Source organism: Ranitomeya imitator, chromosome 7 (assembly GCF_032444005.1).
Source record: "Ranitomeya imitator isolate aRanImi1 chromosome 7, aRanImi1.pri, whole genome shotgun sequence".
In the NCBI taxonomy this organism is placed as follows: Eukaryota; Metazoa; Chordata; class Amphibia; order Anura; family Dendrobatidae; genus Ranitomeya; species Ranitomeya imitator.
The window spans coordinates 206205424-206226323 of NC_091288.1; the positions used below are offsets into that span (position 1 = coordinate 206205424).

The following is a 20900-nucleotide window of genomic DNA, read 5'->3' on the forward strand; positions in this document are numbered from 1 at the left end:
GAGACATAATACCAGGAAGGGGCCCATGATGGGGAACATTATCCAGGAAAAGGCCAAGGATGGCAAACATTATAACAAGAAGAGGCCCACAACAGGGGATATTATAACAGGAAGGGACACAGGATGGAGGACATTATTACACGGTGGGTGCCACTGCCAGGATATGGGACATTATTACAAAAAGGGACCAGGATGGGAGACATTGATACAGAAAGGGGCCAACACGAGGGCATTATTACAGGAAGGTGCCAGGATGGGGACATCATCATATTGAGGGTCTTTTTAGGATCTAGAATGCTATAAGGGCCCATACAGCTGACCAACATGGAGGTGGCGGCCCAGGTCCACATTTTGCAGCGGGGCCCATCAGACTCTAGTTACACCGCCGGCCTCGCTCCGTTGCGCGCTCGGATTCTCAGATAGTCTGTGGGTTCACTTGCTCTCGCTTTAGTTTTATCCTGCTGCTCTGCACCCCATGCTTTACACTTCAGCACTGCTTCACGTGGATGTTTATGGGTAACACACAAGTACTTGAGCCTAAATTATGACGATATCATTCCCTTAAAATGTGATTGTTTTCTGACACAACAGAGAAAGCAGAACAACAAATTTTCTTAAAAATGAATATATTTAATTGTGAAATTAGTAATATATACATAGAGCGCGATGCCATAGAGTTTATAGTGTCACCAGAGTTCTCAATCTTTGTGGTTTTTATAGAGCTCCCCCTGGTGGCAACTTTGTATATGAGCAATTACCAAGGATGGCCAGTAGTCCCAAACTGTTGGGGGTGAAAATACATTGAAGGGGTCTGGTCTGAGGTCTGAAATTAATTTAGGGGTCTCATATAAGTGGCCTAATTTGGGGTCTGAAATTATTATAGGAGTCTGGTCCTGGGTTTAATATTATTAAAAGGGGTCTGGGTTGGGATCCTACATTAATATAGGGGTCTGGTCCTGGTTTCCGAAATGTAATATAAGGATCTAGTATCTGATATTAATATAGGGGTCTGAATCTATTTAAGAGGTCTGGTCTGAGGCCTGAATTTTTTTGGGGTCTCTGATATTAGTATAAGGGATTGATAGTATTGTAAGGGGGCTGGTTTGGGATAATATGATAATATAGGGGTCTGGTCTAGGGTTTGACATTAATATTGTGGTCTGAAATTAATATAGGGGTCTGATCTGTGTTCTGATAATAATATCGAGTTTTGATAAGAGGTTTGACATTTTTACAAGGGGTCTGACATTAATTTAGGGGTCTGGTCTGGGGTCTAAAATTAGTTTAGCGCTCAGATGTTAATATAAGGGTCCGGTCTGGAATCCAATGATAATCTAAGGGTCTGGTCTAGGGTTTGACATTAATAATGAAGTCTCAAATTAATTTAGGGGGTCTTTAGGGGGATTTAATAGTCTTACAAGGGGTCGGATCTGGGTCTGAAATTACTATAGGAGTCTGGTTTTGTGTTTGATAATCTTATAAGGGGTCTGGGTTTGGATCTTACATTAATATAGGGGTTTGGTCTGGGGTCCGAAATTAATTTTAGGATCTAGTTTCTGATACTAATAGGGGGCTGAATATAATTAAGGGGTCTGGTCCGAGGCCTGAATTTTTTAGGGGTCTAATTTTAATATAGGGGTTTTGATAGTATTATAAGGGGGCTGGTTTGGGATCCAATGATAATACAGTCCAATGATAATACAGCGGTCTTATTTGGAGTATAAAATGAATTTATAGTTCTGATCTGGTTTCTGAAATTAATATAGAGTTTGTTATGATATTTTTTTTTAAAGGGGCCTGCTTTGGGGTCTGACATTAATATAGGTGTCTGATATTAATATAGGGGTCTGATATTATTGCAATGGGTCTGGTCTGGAATCCAGTGATTTTATAGGGGTCTGGCCTGGGATCCAGTGATTTTATAGGGGTCTGGCCTGGGATCCAGTGATTTTATAGGGGTCTGGTCTAAGATCGGAAATTAATTTGAGGGTCTGATTTATTATAGGATTTTGATAATCTTATAAGGGGTCTGGTCTGGGGTCTGAAATAATTATATGGGGGTCTGAATATACGTAGCCCCGCCCATTTGTATCTTTTGTATATATCACACTCTCAAAAAGACCACTCTTCCTTTTTCCACATCCTGCGACTTCAGCATCACCCTGTAAAGCTGTCAGGGCATGCTGGCAGTTGTAGTGTCCCAAGAGCTGACGAGCCCCAGGATGGAGACCTCTGTCAGTATATTTACACCGCTCCGGGTTATTGCATCATAATTCATCCAGTTCCGCAGCAGCTGAGACATTTACAGCTGTCCGACCAGACTGGGATAAGGGGATGCCACCAGACTTCCTGTAACTTATCGCAGTCTCAATACCTGGAAATTCCCAGTCTGAATGGGACTTATACTGGTGATCTAACTTAACCCCTCGGATGCTGTGACCCTGCAGGCGAGAAGTAAAAAAGAAGCTTAAAATGAAAAAAAAAGAGAAAGACAGAACCACACGGTGGTTAAAATGCCGCTAATGTGCGCGTATACCGCTATCTAGTGCTGCGCCTCCGGGGTATTACAGCTATAGCAATCCCAGAGTCATCTAAGCCCAAAAACAGGCGTTTTGCATAAAATGAGGTTATTCGGAGCAATGTACGTAAGAGCCTCCGCTAGTGGTGGTCCTGGTGGGCCGGTGGTGTCAGCAGTGATCCTGGTGGGCCGGTGGTGTCAGCAGTGATCCTGGTGGGCCGGTGGTGTCAGCAGTGATCCTGGTGGGCCGGTGGTGTCAGCAGTGATCCTGGTGGGCCGGTGGTGTCAGCAGTGATCCTGGTGGGCCGGTGGTGTCAGCAGTGATCCTGGTGGGCCGGTGGTGTCAGCAGTGATCCTGGTGGGCCGGTGGTGTCAGCAGTGATCCTGGTGGGCCGGTGGTGTCAGCAGTGATCATGGTGGGCCAGTGGTGTCAGCAGTGATCATGGTGGGCCAGTGGTGTCAGCAGTGATCCTGGTGGGCCAGTGGTGTCAGCAGTGATCCTGGTGGGCCGGTGGTGTCAGCAGTGATCCTGGTGGGCCGGTGGTGTCAGCAGTGATCCTGGTGGGCCGGTGGTGTCAGCAGTGATCCTGGTGGGCCGGTGGTGTCAGCAGTGATCCTGGTGGGCCGGTGGTGTCAGCAGTGATCCTGGTGGGCAGGTGGTGTCAGCAGTGATCCTGGTGGGCCGGTGGTGTCAGCAGTGATCCTGGTGGGCCGGTGGTGTCAGCAGTGATCCTGGTGGGCCGGTGGTGTCAGCAGTGATCCTGGTGGGCCGGTGGTGTCAGCAGTGACTGCGCCTCCTCGGTGTCACCGTTAGCCTCCTGGTTCGGTGCAGTTTGGCGGAGAGCGGGGTGTGTCGGATCCTCCCTCCAGGTACTTATAGCCATCTGGGAAAGTTCATGACTTGGAACCCAGATCTCCAGTTCTGTAGAAGTGAGAGTGGAAACGGCGCCATCTGCAGGTGGCTTCTGACGAGCGGGGAGACTCTTCATATGACGTCATTTCAGAAAGAGGCGAGTTTTGGGGTCTCCGAGGAGTAACCTTAGGAAAAGAGAAAAACAGCAGTTACCGCATTTATTACCGCAGTAAATGGCGGTATTATTAGTTCATTGTATTGTGTTATTATTTGCTCATTATATGGCGGTAGTATTTGGGCACTGTATGGCGATCTTATATAGTCATTGTTTGGCGCTATTATTAGGTCATTGTATGGCGGTATTATTTGGTCACTATATTGCGGTATTTGGTAACTATAGCGGTATAATTTGGCCATTGTATGGTGATACTATTTGGTCACTGTATGGTGATACTATTTGGTCACTGTATGGTGATACTATTTGGTCACTGTATGGCGGTATTATTTGGTCACTATATGACAGTATTATTTGGTTACTGTATGATGTTAGTCAAATGAGATAGTATCACTCAAAAGATAGGTCATCAAATGAGCCTTCAAGGTCCATTATTTATACATTATTGTTTGGCCTCCGTATGGTGATGATAATATATATTTATTACATGGCGGTATTTTTAAGTCACTATATCATACCCAACTTCTGAAGTTTTTCTTGAAGCTAAGCAATCCCATGCAGCCAACAATATCCAGTGGTCAGCAATGCTATTTGCAGTGCCTATTATTTAGGCATTAGTGTTTAGCAATATCATTTGGTCATTATGTGGCGGTACTATTTGGTCACTATATGGGGGTGTTCTACTTTCTATAAGTAGTCACCCATGCAGCCCACCGTGCACAGTTGTCATTTATCATGTCCATTAGTTAAACATTATCGTTGTTTGGCCACTGTATGGTAATATTGTTTGGCCATTGTATGGCAGTACTATTTGGTCACTATATCGCAGGTTGTACTAATGAAGTATTTTCCAGAAGTTGAGTAGTCCCAAGCAGCCTACAGTGCCAATTGTAAAGACATCATTGTTTGGCTACTGTATGATAATATTATTTGGCCAGTGTATAACACTACTGTTTGGTCACTAAATGGCGGTATTATGGAACCAGAGCTTTCATCCATGCAGTCCATACTGACCATGCTTTTGACATAAGTGTGCGGGCACTGAATGTTGATATTATTTGGACATTACTTGGAGGTATCACTTGGGTACTGCACTATATGGCTGTATTATTTGGACATTACATGGAGGTATCACTTGGATACTGCACTATATGGCTGTATTATTTAGACATTACACCGGGGTATCACTTGGGTACTGCACTATATGGCTGTATTATTGGGACATTACATGGAGGTATCACTTGGGTACTGCACTATATGGCTGTATTATTTGGACATTACTTGGAGGTATCACTTGGGTACTGCACTACATGGCTGTATTATTTGGACATTACATGGAGGTATCACTTGGGTACTGCACTATATGGCTGTATTACTTGGATATTACATGGAGGTATCACTTGGGTACTGCACTATATGGCTGTATTATTTACATGCTTTCTAATGACAGGTTATGTGGTGGTCACATAGCGACCCATGAAGACCAATTCATCTGGCATTGTGCATGGTTGATTTGTGATTTGTATGTGGTTTGTTTCGGCACGGTATGGCGGTATGATTCAGGCACCATATCCGTTTTCAGCACTGTATGGCGGTATTTTTTTGTGTGCTCAGTACATACTGCTATCATATGTGTCCTGTATCCCTGGTTTAGTTTCTGTCCTACAACTATTTGATCTCACCACACTATAGAGCGGTGGATTTTACAGGATTGCGGCATTATAAGAATTACGACAGAGGAAAGTATAGGATCGATAAAGGAGAAAAAAATATTGGTCAAAAAGTAGATTTACCTTATAATTCCCCCCACTAGCAGACCACCAATCATGGGTCCAACCCAGTATATCCAGTGATATTCCCAGTAGTTGGCCACCACAGCCGGACCGAAGGCTCTGGCAGGGTTCATGCAGGCTCCGGAAATGTTCCCTCTGTAAGACACAAATGTCACAATGTGATCGACGGCCTACCAGAACCTAACGCAGTATAATGACAGGCAGCGAGGGGCTGTGCGCAAGAAAACATCCGTTATAATATATCCCTATGGGGAGATGTGACTTGTGGTTTGAGGTAGCAAATTCCAGAAACAGGGGGCAGCACGAGAGAAGTCCTGGAGCTGAGAATGAGGAATGATGACGAGGGATAGGAGAGCAGAGTGGTTTTCTTTGTCTTATAGGCGATTTTAGGCATTTGTTTTCCTTTCCTTACCCAGCCAAGATGTCTGCCGTCACAGTGAATCCTATGCAAAAAGGGGCCAGAGGAGTGCTGGTCTTCTTATTGATGGCTCCCATGCAGACAGCGAGCACCAAGAAGAGGGTCATTATAATTTCTGCTCCGAGGGCACGTGGAACATGGCTGTCATCCTTCACAAGATTGAATGAAGCTCCGCCAGCATCCTGGAATCTGGACTCCAACGTCAAGGCCTGGGAAGAAGCAAGACGGGTGAGAAAACTGGAGCGATATCGCGCCATACTTGGAGTCTCTATCTCTTTTTTGGGAATATGCTCCAGTCACAGCCAAAGCTGCCTTCAAAAATTTAATTTTTCTTTGCACTCTACGTCTACTACCTCTCCTACAACGCACCACAGCACTACAACTCCCCGCCACAGGCAAAAAGGAGATACCAGCTCCTGCATCCTTTTTTTTTTTTTAATGCAGCTTTGGCAAGGACTAGAGTAGAAGACCAGATATACGAGTATGAAGCATGCCTTCCCTTTATATAGTTATACCTTGGCCAATGCGGCTCCAATCATCCCTCCGCAGAGTTGGCAAATCCAGTATGGCACTACCAGGAAAATATTGAGTCCTCCGATTATAAAGGCGCCCAGGGACACCGCGGGGTTAAAGTGTCCGCCACTGAAAGGACAAGAAATAAATGGTCAGTTTTCAGAAAATAAAGCATTAAATAATGGTGTCATGGGGCAGTTGCCCATGGGCCTCCACCTCTTGGGGCCTCCATCTAACAAGCTGCAGGGGGGAATTCACAAACACACCCAAAAAGGTGCCCGTGTGGGGTAAATCCCGCAGTGGGCGAAGGTCTCGGTAACACTTGTCGGATTCTGACCACAAAGGCAATAATAAGCCCAGTCTGCTGGATAGGTATATTATTACTGCGTACAACATCGCCACCATGTGGACAAACACAGGAAACAGAATTCTTAAAGAGACAGTCACTTTATTTTCTTGCTTATTTTTCAGAATTAAGAGTAAATGTTGTCAGATAATTCAGAAATTGAGTTTCTTATTTATTGCAAACATGAATATATATATGTCCTCTATGACATGTTGCTGACGTGCAGACACCATATACCCTCTGGACCTGTATGAGCTGCAGGTACAAAGTGATCAGCGTCTAGAGAGGAGGTGACATTATTGTGACTTCTTATCTCACAGGGAAGGATCAGCCATAACAGTTTATTCTACTGTTCCTAAATACCAGTTAATGGTTATAGAAGATAAAGACAGTGATTACCATCCGCGCCGCACCCAACGACACCTACCGTCGTCTGTACACTGTGGTGGAGCGGTCTGATACCCCGAGTGTCAGCGTCATTATCCTGTACCCTGAGTGTCAGCGTCATTATCCTGTACCCCGAGTGTCAGTGTCATTATCCTGTACCCCGAGTGTCAGTGTCATTATCCTGCACCCCGAGTGTCAGTGTCATTATCCTGTACCCCGAGTGTCAGCGTCATTATCCTGTACCCCGAGTGTCAGTGTCATTATCCTGCACCTCGAGTGTCAGTGTCATTATCCTGCACCCCGAGTGTCAGTGTCATTATCCTGCACCCCGAGTGTCAGTGTCATTATCCTGCACCCCAAGTGTCACCGTCATTATCCTGTACCCCAAGTGTCAGCGTCATTATCCTGTACCCCGAGTGTCAGTGTCATTATCCTGTACCCCGAGTGTCAGTGTCATTATCCTGTACCCCAAGTGTCAGCGTCATTATCCTGTACCCCAAGTGTCAGTGTCATTATCCTGCACCCCGAGTGTCAGTGTCATTATCCTGCACCCCAAGTGTCACCGTCATTATCCTGTACCCCGAGTGTCAGTGTCATTATCCTGCACCCCGAGTGTCAGCGTCATTATCCTGCACCCCAAGTGTCAGCGTCATTATCCTGCACCCCGAGTGTCAGTGTCAATATCCTGCACCCCGAGTGTCAGCGTCATTATCCTGCACCCCAAGTGTCAGCGTCATTATCCTGCACCCCGAGTGTCAGTGTCATTATCCTGCACCCCAAGTGTCACCGTCATTATCCTGCACCCCAAGTGTCAGCGTCATTATCCTGCACCCCGAGTGTCAGTGTCATTATCCTGCACCCCAAGTGTCACCGTCATTATCCTGTACCCCGAGTGTCAGTGTCATTATCCTGTACCCCAAGTGTCAGCGTCATTATCCTGTACCCCAAGTGTCAGTGTCATTATCCTGTACCCCAAGTGTCAGCGTCATTATCCTGTACCCCAAGTGTCAGCGTCATTATCCTGTACCCCGAGTGTCAGCGTCATTATCCTGTACCCCAAGTGTCAGCGTCATTATCCTGTACCCCGAGTGTCAGTGTCATTATCCTGCACCCCGAGTGTCAGTGTCATTATCCTGCACCCCGAGTGTCAGTGTCAATATCCTGCACCCCGAGTGTCAGCGTCATTATCCTGTACCCCAAGTGCCAGTGCCATTATCCTGCACCCCGAGTGTCAGTGTCATTATCCTGCACCCCGAGTGTCAGTGTCATTATCCTGTACCCCAAGTGTCAGCGTCATTATCCTGTACCCCAAGTGTCAGCGTCATTATCCTGTACCCCGAGTGTCAGTGTCATAATCCTGCACCCCGAGTGTCAGTGTCATTATCCTGCACCCCGAGTGTCAGTGTCAATATCCTGCACCCCGAGTGTCAGCGTCATTATCCTGTACCCCAAGTGCCAGTGCCATTATCCTGCACCCCGAGTGTCAGTGTCATTATCCTGCACCCCGAGTGTCAGTGTCATTATCCTGTACCCCGAGTGTCAGTGTCATTATCCTGTACCCCGAGTGTCATTATCCTGTACCCCAAGTGCCAGTGCCATTATCCTGCACCCTGAGTGTCAGTGTCATTATCCTGTACCCCGAGTGTCAGTGTCATTATCCTGTACACCGAGTGTCAGTGTCATTATCCTGTACCCCGAGTGTCAGTGTCATTATCCTGTACCCCGAGTGTCAGTGTCATTATCCTGCACCCCGAGTGTCAGTGTCATTATCCTGTACCCCGAGTGTCAGTGTCATTATCCTGCACCCCGAGTGTCAGTGTCATTATCCTGTACCCCGAGTGTCAGTGTCATTATCCTGTACCCCAAGTGTCAGTGTCATTATCCTGCACCCCGAGTGTCAGTTTCATTATCCTGTACCCCAAGTGTCAGTGTCATTATCCTCCACCCCAAGTGTCAGTGTCATTATCCTGCACCCCGAGTGTCAGTTTCATTATCCTGTACCCCGAGTGTCAGTGTCATTATCCTGTACCCCAAGTTTCAGTGTCTTTATCCTGTACCCCAAGTGTCAGTGTCATTATCCTGTACCCCAAGTGTCAGTGTCATTATCCTGTACCCCAAGTGCCAGTGTCATTATCCTGTACCCCAAGTGTCAGTGTCATTATCCTGTACCCCGAGTGTCAGCATCATTATCCTGCACCCCGAGTGTCAGCGTCATTATCCTGTACCCCGAGTGTCTTTATCCTGTACCCCAAGTGTCAGTGTCATTATCCTGTACCCCGAGTGTCAGTGTCATTATCCTGTACCCCAAGTTTCAGTGTCATTATCCTGTACCCCAAGTGTCAGCGTCATTATCCTGTACCCCAAGTGTCAGTGTCATTATCCTGCACCCCGAGTGTCAGTTTCATTATCCTGTACCCCAAGTGTCAGTGTCATTATCCTCCACCCCAAGTGTCAGCGTCATTATCCTGTACCCCGAGTGTCAGGGTCATTATCCTGTACCCCAAGTGTCAGTGTCATTATCCTGTACCCCGAGTGTCAGTGTCATTATCCTGTACCCCGAGTGTCAGTGTCATTATCCTGTACCCCGAGTGTCAGTGTCATTATCCTGTACCCCGAGTGTCAGTGTCATTATCCTGTACCCCGAGTGTCAGCATCATTATCCTGTACTCCGAGTGTCAGTGTCATTATCCTGTACCCTGAGTGTCAGTGTCATTATCCTGTACCCCGAGTGTCAGTGTCATTATCCTCCACCCCGAGTGTCAGTGTCATTATCCTGTACCCCGAGTGTCAGTGTCATTATCCTCCACCCCGAGTGTCAGTGTCATTATCCTGTACCCCGAGTGTCAGTGTCATTATCCTGCACCCCAAATGTCAGCGTCATTATCCTGCACCCCAAATGTCAGTGTCATTATCCTGTACCCCGAGTGTCAGTGTCATTATCCTGTACCCCGAGTGTCAGTGTCATTATCCTCCACCCCGAGTGTCAGTGTCATTATCCTGTACCCCGAGTGTCAGTGTCATTATCCTGTACCCCAAGTGTCAGTGTCATTATCCTGTACCCCGAGTGTCAGTGTCATTATCCTCCACCCCGAGTGTCAGTGTCATTATCCTGTACCCCGAGTGTCAGTGTCATTATCCTGTACCCCGAGTGTCAGTGTCATTATCCTGCACCCCGAGTGTCAGTGTCATTATCCTGTACCCCGAGTGTCAGTGTCATTATCCTCCACCCCGAGTGTCAGTGTCATTATCCTGTACCCCAAATGTCAGCGTCATTATCCTGCACCCCAAATGTCAGTGTCATTATCCTGTACCCCGAGTGTCAGTGTCATTATCCTGTACCCCGAGTGTCAGTGTCATTATCCTCCACCCCGAGTGTCAGTGTCATTATCCTGTACCCCGAGTGTCAGTGTCATTATCCTGTACCCCAAGTGTCAGTGTCATTATCCTGTACCCCGAGTGTCAGTGTCATTATCCTCCACCCCGAGTGTCAGTGTCATTATCCTGTACCCCGAGTGTCAGTGTCATTATCCTGCACCCCAAATGTCAGTGTCATTATCCTGTAACCCGAGTGTCAGCGTCATTATCCTGTACCCCAAATGTCAGCGTCATTATCCTGTACCCCAAATGTCAGTGTCATTATCCTGTACCCCGAGTGTCAGTGTCATTATCCTGTACCCCGAGTGTCAGTGTCATTATCCTCCACCCCGAGTGTCAGTGTCATTATCCTGTACCCCGAGTGTCAGCGTCATTATCCTGTACCCCAAATGTCAGCGTCATTATCCTGTACCCCCAGTGTCAGTGTCATTATCCTGTACCCCGAGTGTCAGTGTCATTATCCTCCACCCCGAGTGTCAGTGTCATTATCCTGTACCCCGAGTGTCAGTGTCATTATCCTGTACCCCGAGTGTCAGTGTCATTATCCTCCACCCCGAGTGTCAGTGTCATTATCCTGTACCCCGAGTGTCAGTGTCATTATCCTGCACCCCGAGTGTCAGTGTCATTATCCTGCACCCCCAGTGTCAGTGTCATTATCCTGTACCCCGAGTGTCATTGTGATTATCCTGTACCCCGAGTGTCAGTGTCATTATCCTGTACCCCGAGTGTCAGTGTCATTATCCTGCACCCCGAGTGTCAGTGTCATTATCCTGTACCCCCAGTGTCAGTGTCATTATCCTGTACCCCAAGTGTCAGTGTCATTATCCTGTACCCCGAGTGTCAGTGTCATTATCCTGTACCCCGAGTGTCAGTGTCATTATCCTGTACCCCGAGTGTCAGTGTCATTATCTTGTACCCCAAGTGTCAGTGTCATTATCCTGTACCCCGAGTGCCAGTGTCATTATCCTGTACCCCGAGTGTCAGTGTCATTATCCTGTACCCCGAGTGTCAGTGTCATTATCCTGTACCCCGAGTGTCAGTGTCATTATCCTGTACCCCGAGTGTCAGTGTCATTATCCTGTACCCCGAGTGTCAGTGTCATTATCCTGTACCCCGAGTGTCAGTGTCATTATCCTGTACCCCGAGTGTCAGTGTCATTATCCTGTACCCCGAGTGTCATTGTGATTATCCTGTACCCCGAGTGTCAGTGTCATTATCCTGCACCCCGAGTGTCAGTGTCATTATCCTGTACCCCCAGTGTCAGTGTCATTATCCTGTACCCCCAGTGTCAGCGTCATTATCCTGTACCCCGAGTGTCAGTGCCATTATCCTGTACCCCCAGTGTCAGTGTCATTATCCTGTACCCCGAGTGTCAGTGTCATTATCCTGTACCCCGAGTGCCAGTGTCATTATCCTGTACCCCGAGTGTCAGTGTCATTATCCTGTACCCCGAGTGCCAGTGTCATTATCCTGTACCCCGAGTGTCAGTGTCATTATCCTGTACCCCGAGTGTCAGTGTCATTATCCTGTACCCCCAGTGTCAGTGTCATTATCCTGTACCCCCAGTGTCAGTGTCATTATCCTGTACCCCGAGTGTCAGTGCCATTATCCTGTACCCCCAGTGTCAGTGTCATTATCCTGTACCCCCAGTGTCAGTGTCATTATCCTGTACCCCGAGTGTCAGTGCCATTATCCTGTACCCCCAGTGTCAGTGTCATTATCCTGTACCCCGAGTGTCAGTGTCATTATCCTGTACCCCGAGTGACAGTGTCATTATCCTGTACCCCGAGTGTCAGCGTCATTATCTTGTACCCCTAGTGTCAGTGTCATTATCTTGTACCCCGAGTGTCAGTGTCATTATCCTGTACCCCGAGTGCCAGTGTCATTATCCTGTACCCCGAGTGTCAGCGTCATTATCTTGTACCCCGAGTGTCAGTGTCATTATCCTGTACCCCGAGTGTCAGCGTCATTATCCTGTACCCCGAGTGTCAGTGCCATTATCCTGTACCCCCAGTGTCAGTGTCATTATCCTGTACCCCGAGTGTCAGTGTCATTATCCTGTACCCCCAGTGTCAGTGCCATTATCCTGTACCCCCAGTGTCAGTGTCATTATCCTGTACCCCCAGTGTCAGTGTCATTATCCTGTACCCCGAGTGTCAGTGCCATTATCCTGTACCCCCAGTGTCAGTGTCATTATCCTGTACCCCGAGTGTCAGTGTCATTATCCTGTACCCCGAGTGTCAGTGCCATTATCCTGTACCCCCAGTGTCAGTGTCATTATCCTGTACCCCGAGTGTCAGTGTCATTATCCTGTACCCCGAGTGCCAGTGTCATTATCCTGTACCCCGAGTGTCAGCGTCATTATCTTGTACCCCTAGTGTCAGTGTCATTATCTTGTACCCCGAGTGTCAGTGTCATTATCCTGTACCCCGAGTGTCAGCGTCATTATCTTGTACCCCGAGTGTCAGTGTCATTATCCTGTACCCCGAGTGTCAGCGTCATTATCTTGTACCCCGAGTGTCAGTGTCATTATCCTGTACCCCGAGTGTCAGCGTCATTATCCTGTACCCCGAGTGTCAGTGCCATTATCCTGTACCCCCAGTGTCAGTGTCATTATCCTGTACCCCGAGTGTCAGTGTCATTATCCTGTACCCCGAGTGTCAGCGTCATTATCCTGCACCCCGAGTGTCAGTGTCATTATCCTGCACCCCGAGTGTCAGTGTCATTATCCTGTATCCCCAGTGTCAGTGTCATTATCCTGTACCCCGAGTGTCAGCGTCATTATCCTGCACCCCGAGTGTCAGTGTCATTATCCTGCACCCCGAGTGTCAGTGTCATTATCCTGTATCCCCAGTGTCAGTGTCATTATCCTGTACCCCGAGTGTCAGTGTCATTATCTTGTACCCCGAGTGTCAGTGTCATTATCCTGCACCCCGAGTGTCAGTGTCATTATCCTGTACCCTGAGTGTCAGTGTTGTAATTCTGACAATGGCTGAACCTCGCGCTGATTCGATGTTGTCTCTGAGGTTCGGCACCGCTGATCGTGGGCACATAACCCCTGAGTCCCGTTTCTCCCTATAGTTGAGGTACGGGAGCGTCGGGCGCTGACATCTCACCTACCCACATCATCCCATCACTCCAGAGTAAATATCCCTCGTTATTCCCTGAAAATATGTTCTTAGCTCCAGGAAATAAGCCATGATAGGGTGCAGCCACGTCGTACACTCACCTGATGCCACCAAGGATAGCGATGGTCAGTCCTAGGGCGAGTCCATGCGCCAGCGCAGGCTGGAGGCTTCCCGTGCTTGGTGAATTCTCAATGACGGAAAGGCACCCAATAAACACGAAGAGCGAGGTGCCCAGCAGCTCCGCCAGACACGGCTGCACGTACTCCTCAAACCAGTGGGGTTTCGGCTCCTTTTCGACTTCGATTTCTTGCATTTCTTTGAAGTTCATGTTGCCCAGTTCTGTGTCTGTCATGGCTAAATCTAGAGCCAACGAGAGAACACTGGTGGGTTATGAGCGCTCAGTGCTGCCACTACACAATGGAGAAGGGATGCCGTACTGAGCATGTGCGACCACGACCACCACTCCTGCACACAGTGAATGGAGCAGTGGTCGCACATGCTCAGTATTGCTACATTCTCACAGGTGACTTTGGAACCCTCGTTCTTGTGATCAGAGGGGGTCCCAGGGGGTCAAACTCTTAGCAATCATATAATTACCATCTATAATGTGTACAAAGTGATATACGTTGTTTATGGGTCAACCCCTTTAAGGCCAACCCCTTTAAGGCCAACCCCTTTAAGGCTTTCATGTTCGCTCAATCCCCAAATCTAAGAATCAATATGTAGCTATGCCCAAGTTCCATCCTCCTCCCAGTAGACATACCGTTTTGTGTATACAGCTCCGATGCTGAACAATGCGTTTCTTACAAGCAAACCCTGATGCGGAATTTACGCGTTACCACACTCCCTCACAAACTCACAGTCAGACGTTACACCTGGCTGCAGTGTCAGACTACAATGGTGTTTGTAGTCTGTCACCATGGAGACACATAGTTCTGCATGAGTGCTGCATACACGAAATGGCGTTTTATTCCATGTGGCTTTGTGCTTAAATCTAAAGTAACAGATTAAATATAACATTGCAGATGGACTGTCATGTGAAAACAGCTCTATGTGGCATGCCTATAAGGTGTCGTAGCTGGACTGCAACATCAAAATGTCACAAGAGAGAATACAGAGCCAAAAAACGATAAGATATCAAAAACTTTCCGCACGCAAACACTTTTCTTTCTGGTCTTGTTTGAATAGAGTGCGGACGAACTTTACCAAGGTGACCCCCTTCCTACACACCGCCTTATCTATAGAATTAGCCACCCCAGTCCCAGTTCCACAGTCCATGACATCAGATCAGTTTTTGATTAACTGCTAGATCCTTAAAGGGTTATTATCATCTTCACAGATGAATACTTTATCGTACAGAGCTTGTAAAAACGAGCACTTTTGCAATTTACTGCTTATTAAAATTTTTAGCCGTTCCTGAGATATTAAGACTTTTTCTAGAAAGCAGCGGTGGTCGGTCTCCGAGGCAACAAAATGTAAACAAAATATAAGTGTTGATATCTTAAAAACGGCTGAAAATTTTAATGCGCCGTAAATTGCAAAAGTGCTTGTTTTTACAAGCTCTATCCAATAAAATATTCATCTGTGAAGATGGAGATAACCCTTTAAGGTGACTGTTCATTTCGGGCAATTCTTTTTATTTTTAGGAGGGTACGCCAACAGTAAGTTTACCAAAGAAAGCCTCGCTGGTAAGACCCTCCTCCCAGCAGTTAGCTGTAATCCCTTAAAGCCTCCAACAGCTAGTGCTCAAATTCCCTGCAGCTCCCCCACAGGAGAAATTAGGTATTACATTAGAGACCAGCAATGCTTTTATTTACTGGGTCTAACGATTAAAGGGCACAATCTAGGTTTCAAGGACGCTGCATGATTTCTGACCTTTGGATTTCCCGTTATCTCCCAGTTTACAGTTTCGAGACGTGATATTCTACAAGTTCGACCACAGAGCAAAATAATATCCAATGGACGGGTCTGAAACAAGAGTCTAGTCTTCTCAACATCGCCCCCTATCTTTGAAAAAAAAATATTTTTTTTCTTTATGTGTCCTATCTATAACCCCAGTGAGCGTTACCCCCCCCCTCCCTAAATATAGGCAGAGGGCAATTATCTATATTACAGTAATACCGGTCTCTATTCTTTCCTAATCGCCTCAATCTTTTCTATAAACATAATGACGGGCGACCGCTTCTGAGATAATCTACGCGGTATAATCTCCGGGGCGGTCATATATGATCATAGACATAAGTGGCATTAGAAGGTTATTATAATATATAGATATATATCACCACGAGCTAGAACTTCTTAAAGGGGTTGACCATTTTATTCAATTAGACCCCCCCAAAATGAAGTCGATCATCTTGACAGGGACCCCCAATGATATATTATTTATTTGCAATCTGTGCCTTTTGTAAAATGTTAGTTTTTTTCCTGGAAACCGTCAGCAAGTAGGTCGTTAGTAGGTGTTATTATGGCTTGATTGATTATCCCGCACATGTGTGAGCATGCAAATAATCTTAAAAGCTTTTTAATATGATGATCAGGACTGGGAAAGGCATGGATATATTAAAGGGGATGTCAAGGACATGGGGGCATTTAAAGGTACGACCCAAGATTATGCGTAAAGTGATTCCAAAATGCAATGTAAAGACATATAGAAATAGAAATAGGTTATGTATATCAACAGCAGCTTGCTGACTGTTTCCACTGAGAAAGGCTCACTTTAAAGTATATTTTTTATTGTATAGGTGCAATAGGTAAAATACTGGAGCACAGCGTTCAGTATATATCGCATTATGCTACATGTATGGACTGAAATCTGAGCATTGCTAAGGTCCAATATGGATGGAAGAAAATTAAAAATGATTAAAACTGCTAAAAAAAAAGTGGCAAAATAATTAGTTTACGACATTTTCATACTTAAAGGGGTCAGATCTGCACCGATAGTTATCACCGAATGGATGCATGGGGTGCATTAAAAGAGGTTTGGATACACATGATGAGAGCATTATACTGCCTCTGTACAAATCCCTAGTTAGACCGCACATGGAGTACTGTGTCCAGTTTTGGGCACCGGTGCTCAGGAAGGATATAATGGAACTAGAGAGAGTACAAAGGAGGGCAACAAAATTAATAAAGGGGATGGGAGAACTACAATACCCAGATAGATTAGCGAAATTAGGATTATTTAGTCTAGAAAAAAGACGACTGAGGGGCGATCTAATAACCATGTATAAGTATATAAGGGGACAATACAAATATCTCGCTGAGGATCTGTTTATACCAAGGAAGGTGACGGGCACAAGGGGGCATTCTTTGCGTCTGGAGGAGAGAAGGTTTTTCCACCAACATAGAAGAGGATTCTTTACTGTTAGGGCAGTGAGAATCTGGAATTGCTTGCCTGAGGAGGTGGTGATGGCGAACTCAGTCGAGGGGTTCAAGAGAGGCCTGGATGTCTTCCTGGAGCAGAACAATATTGTATCATACAATTATTAGGTTCTGTAGAAGGACGTAGATCTGGGGATTTATTATGATGGAATATAGGCTGAACTGGATGGACAAATGTCTTTTTTCGGCCTTACTAACTATGTTACTATGTTACTATGTTATTTACACAGACTAGTGCGGGAAGCTGAGATATGGGGAGCTGTTTGTTAGGGTCTTCACAATGGACGACTGCTGATACCGGGGATTACCTTTCCTAGGTGTAATGTTATTGTGGGTGAGAAAGCAAAAAAATATATATTTTTTTTTGGTAATTTGTGTGATTTAAACCTCAGGATTCTGTCAAACAGCCCCTCGTATCTCAGCTTCCCATGCTTTATTATAGAATTATGGGATTTTGAAGAAAGCAAAGAGATTTTGTAATGTCTAGGCAGAGAAAGGAGCTTATAATTTTGGCAAAGTTGGAGCTACACGGCAGTAAAATTGCGGAATCACATCCCAACATATGTGCTACTGGTTAGATGTAGTCTTAAAGTCTTAAAGGGGTTGTCTCGTGGGGGTCCGATCACTGGGGCTCGCACTGATTGGCAGAACAGAGCCCTTTTTTTTCCTCTTAGATTGGAACAACAGTGCACGAGTGCGGTCACTGCTCCACCCATGCCTTATGGGGTCTCTGGGAAAAGCCAGAGAATGACGCTCCCATAGAACAGTCCCATAGAGAATGAAAGGCGCGACGGTCAAGCATTCTAAAAGGGATAAAGTTCACAATTCTGCTGATTGGTGGGGGGTCCCAGAGGTCAGACCCCCACAGATCTACAAGGTATCACCCCCTTCTTTTGATTAGACTGCTCCTTTAAGTAGGCATTCAAGATGGATACTAAGGGGCAAAATGCATGGGTGCACTCATGCCCACTTTTCTCAGTGTTCGGTTGCGGTGTAAAGTGCCAAAATGATTCAAAAGAAAGTATAAAAAAAAACATGAAAAAGTATGAAAAGTGTGAAAAAAGCATAAAAAGTGTATAAAAGTATAAAAGGTACAAAAGTATGAAAAGTGTACAAAAATATGAGTAGTGATAAAAAAGTACAAAAGTATTAAAAAAAAGTATAAAAAGTGTGAAAAAAAGCATAAAAAGTGTATAAAAGTATAAAAAGTACAAAAGTATGAAAAGTGTACAAAAATACGAGTAGTGATAAAAAAGTACAAAAGTATTAAAAAAAGTATAAAAAGTGTGAAAAAAGCATAAAAAGTGTATAAAGGTATAAAAGGTACAAAAGTATGAAAAGTGTACAAAAAATATGAGTAGTGATAAAAAAGTACCAAAGTATAAAAAAAAGTATAAAAAGTGTGAAAAAGCATGAAAAGTACAAAAGTATAAAAGTGTGCAAAGATATGAGTAATGATAAAAAGTACAAGAGTATTAAAAAAAGGCATAAAAAGTGCAAAAGTATAAAAAAATACAAAAGTATGAAAAGTGGAAAAGGAATAAAATGTACAAAAGTGAAAACAATACATATAAGAGTTTCTATGGCGTTTTCTTAGATCACTTACTGCGATGGCCGAGCTGTCGTCACCTGGTGGCACCGGCTTTGTCTTCTTCTCCGGAGAGGCCTCTTAGACTGACTCCTGATGAAGACGTTCTCTCAAGTACCGTACTCTCCTGTACAAAAAGCAATAAAAGTGCGGCTGATGGGTCGTCAGCAACCAATCACACTTCTCTCTAATGTGCTCTTATCGCAATCATTCCCGAAGTCAATAATCTTCCGCTGCCAAGAAGGTGGATATATATAGTGCCCTCCCTCGCAGTACAATGCGGCCGGACGGTGGTGTGTGTGCGAGTTCAATATAATCAAGGCTGCTCAGACTTTGCCTTATAGTTCGGGGCAGAAGATCATAAAGTCTTTTTTATTTAGTAATATGCAAGTAAAAGGCGGACAAGAGATAAGGGAGGAAAATAATGTTCTAACCTGAGAAGATGCTGAGATCAGCCATAACATCAACACCACTAGGAGGTGTAGGGCAGGACAGTGTTAGCTGGTGAAAATGGCCCGGGGGGGGAAAGTGCAAGAATCTGAGTGACTAGGACAACGACCACATTGTGATGGATAGACAGGGAGGTTATCTCCAAAATAACAGGTCTTGTGGGGTGTCCCCAGTATACAACGGATCCTGTGGGGTGATCCTGGTATATAGTGGGCCCTGTGGGGTGTTCCTGTATACTTTTGGTCCTGTGGGGTGTTCCCAGTACACAATGGGTCCTGTGGGGTGTTCCCAGTATACAATGGGTCCTGTGGGGTGCTCCTAGTATACGGCAGGTCTTGTGGGGTGATCCTGGAAATTGGCAGGTCTTGGGTATTCCCGGTATCTGACAGGTATTGTGGGGTATTCCCGGTATACGGCGGGTCTTGTGGGGTGATCCCGGTATACGGCAGGTCTTGTGGGGTGTTCCCGGTATACGGCAGGTCTTGTGGGGTGTTCCCTGTATACGGCAGGTCTTGTGGGGTGTTCCCGGTATACGGCTGGTCTTGTGGGGTGATCCCGGTATACGGCAGGTCTTGTGGGGTGTTCCCGGTATACGGCAGGTCTTGTGGGGTGTTCCCTGTATACGGCAGTTCTTGTGGGGTGTTTCCTGTATGCGGCAGGTCTTGTGGGGTGTTCCCTGTATACAGCAGGTCTTGTGGGGTGTTCCCGGTATATGGCAGGTCTTGTGGGGTGTTCCCGGTATACGGCAGGTCTTGTGGGGTGTTCCCGTTATACGGCAGGTCTTGTGGGGTGTTCCCTGTATACGGCAGGTCTTGTGGGGTGTTCCCGGTATACGGCTGGTCTTGTGGGGTGTTCCCGGTATCTGACAGATCTTGTGGGGTGTTCCCGGTATAGAGCAGGTCTTGTGAGGTGTTCCCGGTATACGGCAGGTCTTGTGGGGTGTTCCCGTATACGGCAGGTCTTGTGGGGTGTTCCCGGTATACAACTGGTCTTGTGGGGTGTTCCCGGTATCTGACAGGTCTTGTGGGGTGTTCCCGGTATCTGACAGGTCTTGTGGGGTGTTCCCGGTATACGGCAGGTCTTGTGGGGTATTCCTGGTATATGGCAGGTCTTGTGGGGTCTTCCCGGTATACGGCAGGTCTTGTAGGGTGTTCCCGGTATACAGCAGGTCTTGTGGGGTGATCCTGGTATACGACAGGTCTTGTGGGGTGTTCCCGGTATACGGCAGGTCTTGTGGGGTGTTTCCTGTATGCGGCAGGTCTTGTGGGATGTTCCCGGTATATGGAAGTGGAGCGCCCCCAGACACAGGGCTACAGGTTCTTGGTACCGGTTCTCTGTCTCGGTGCTGAGGCTGTCACGGTCGCTGGACCCGGTCCGTGACCCTGCTAAGGGGCGTCCAATAAAAGGGTTGATGGTAGTTTGTCAAGGGTTCGTGACGCCACCTGTGGTGTTCGGTCAGGGCGACCGACGCTGCTTAGGGGTCCGCTGGGCTGATGGAATGGCAGCTGGATGGTATACCTTCCCACAGGTGAAGTGTATCCCCAGGGCTTCCCAGTAAGGTAGATGGTGATGGTGTGAGGCGCAGTCAATAACGAGGACACAGGGTTGCAGTCTCTTTACCTCTTTACTGAAGACTTCAGGATCCTCAATCCAGAGCACGGTTAACAGGGCTGTCTGAGACCGGCCGGTCCGAAGACACATCCAGAGTTCCCTTTGCAGGTGGAAATCGTTGCCTACCACTAGTGCCTGTGTGTTGTAGTGCTACCCTGCTGAGCATTCGGGATAGTCCTCACAACTTCTGTTCTCGTTTATCTCTTTCTCTCTCTCTCTCCGTCTCCCAAGTTTATCTGGATAGGACGCACCTGTTTGACGGGAAGGCTCGGAGCTATTCTGGGACCCTAGAGACGCCCCTCTCCACACTTGCCCCCTATGTCTGCTTAGGTGATGTATGGTAGACAGCCAACCTATAATTAAC

At 46.5% G+C, this 20900-nt stretch overlaps 1 protein-coding gene across 2 annotated transcripts; it reads right to left on the minus strand.

Annotated features, from left to right (window-relative positions):
• Positions 1-616: 616 nt before the first annotated feature.
• On the minus strand, positions 617-18615 carry AQP8 (aquaporin 8). 2 transcript variants are annotated; one of them, XM_069734542.1, is made up of 6 exons: positions 18494-18615; positions 13608-13866; positions 6273-6399; positions 5752-5966; positions 5340-5474; positions 617-3556 (listed from the first exon to the last, which is right to left on the minus strand). In XM_069734542.1, the coding sequence occupies exons 2-6, from the start codon at positions 13856-13858 to the stop codon at positions 3514-3516; spliced, it is 771 nt and encodes a 256-aa protein (XP_069590643.1). In that variant the 5' UTR covers positions 13859-13866; positions 18494-18615; the 3' UTR covers positions 617-3513. The 2 variants fall into 2 exon arrangements, with proteins under 2 accessions (XP_069590643.1, XP_069590644.1); XM_069734543.1 differs by having other exon boundaries at positions 18517-18583.
• Between the last annotated feature and the right edge of the window lie 2285 nt (positions 18616-20900).

Coding starts and splice junctions, on each gene's coding strand:
- AQP8 (XM_069734542.1), bottom strand. CDS start 13,858: ATGACAGACACAGAACTGGGCAACATGAACTTCAAAGAAATGCAAGAA. Junction 6,400..13,607: donor GCTATCCTTGGTGGCATCAG/GTGAGTGTACGA, acceptor TTGTCCTTTCAG/TGGCGGACACTTTAACCCCG. Junction 3,557..5,339: donor CTAGTGGGGGGAATTATAAG/GTAAATCTACTT, acceptor TCTTTTCCTAAG/GTTACTCCTCGGAGACCCCA.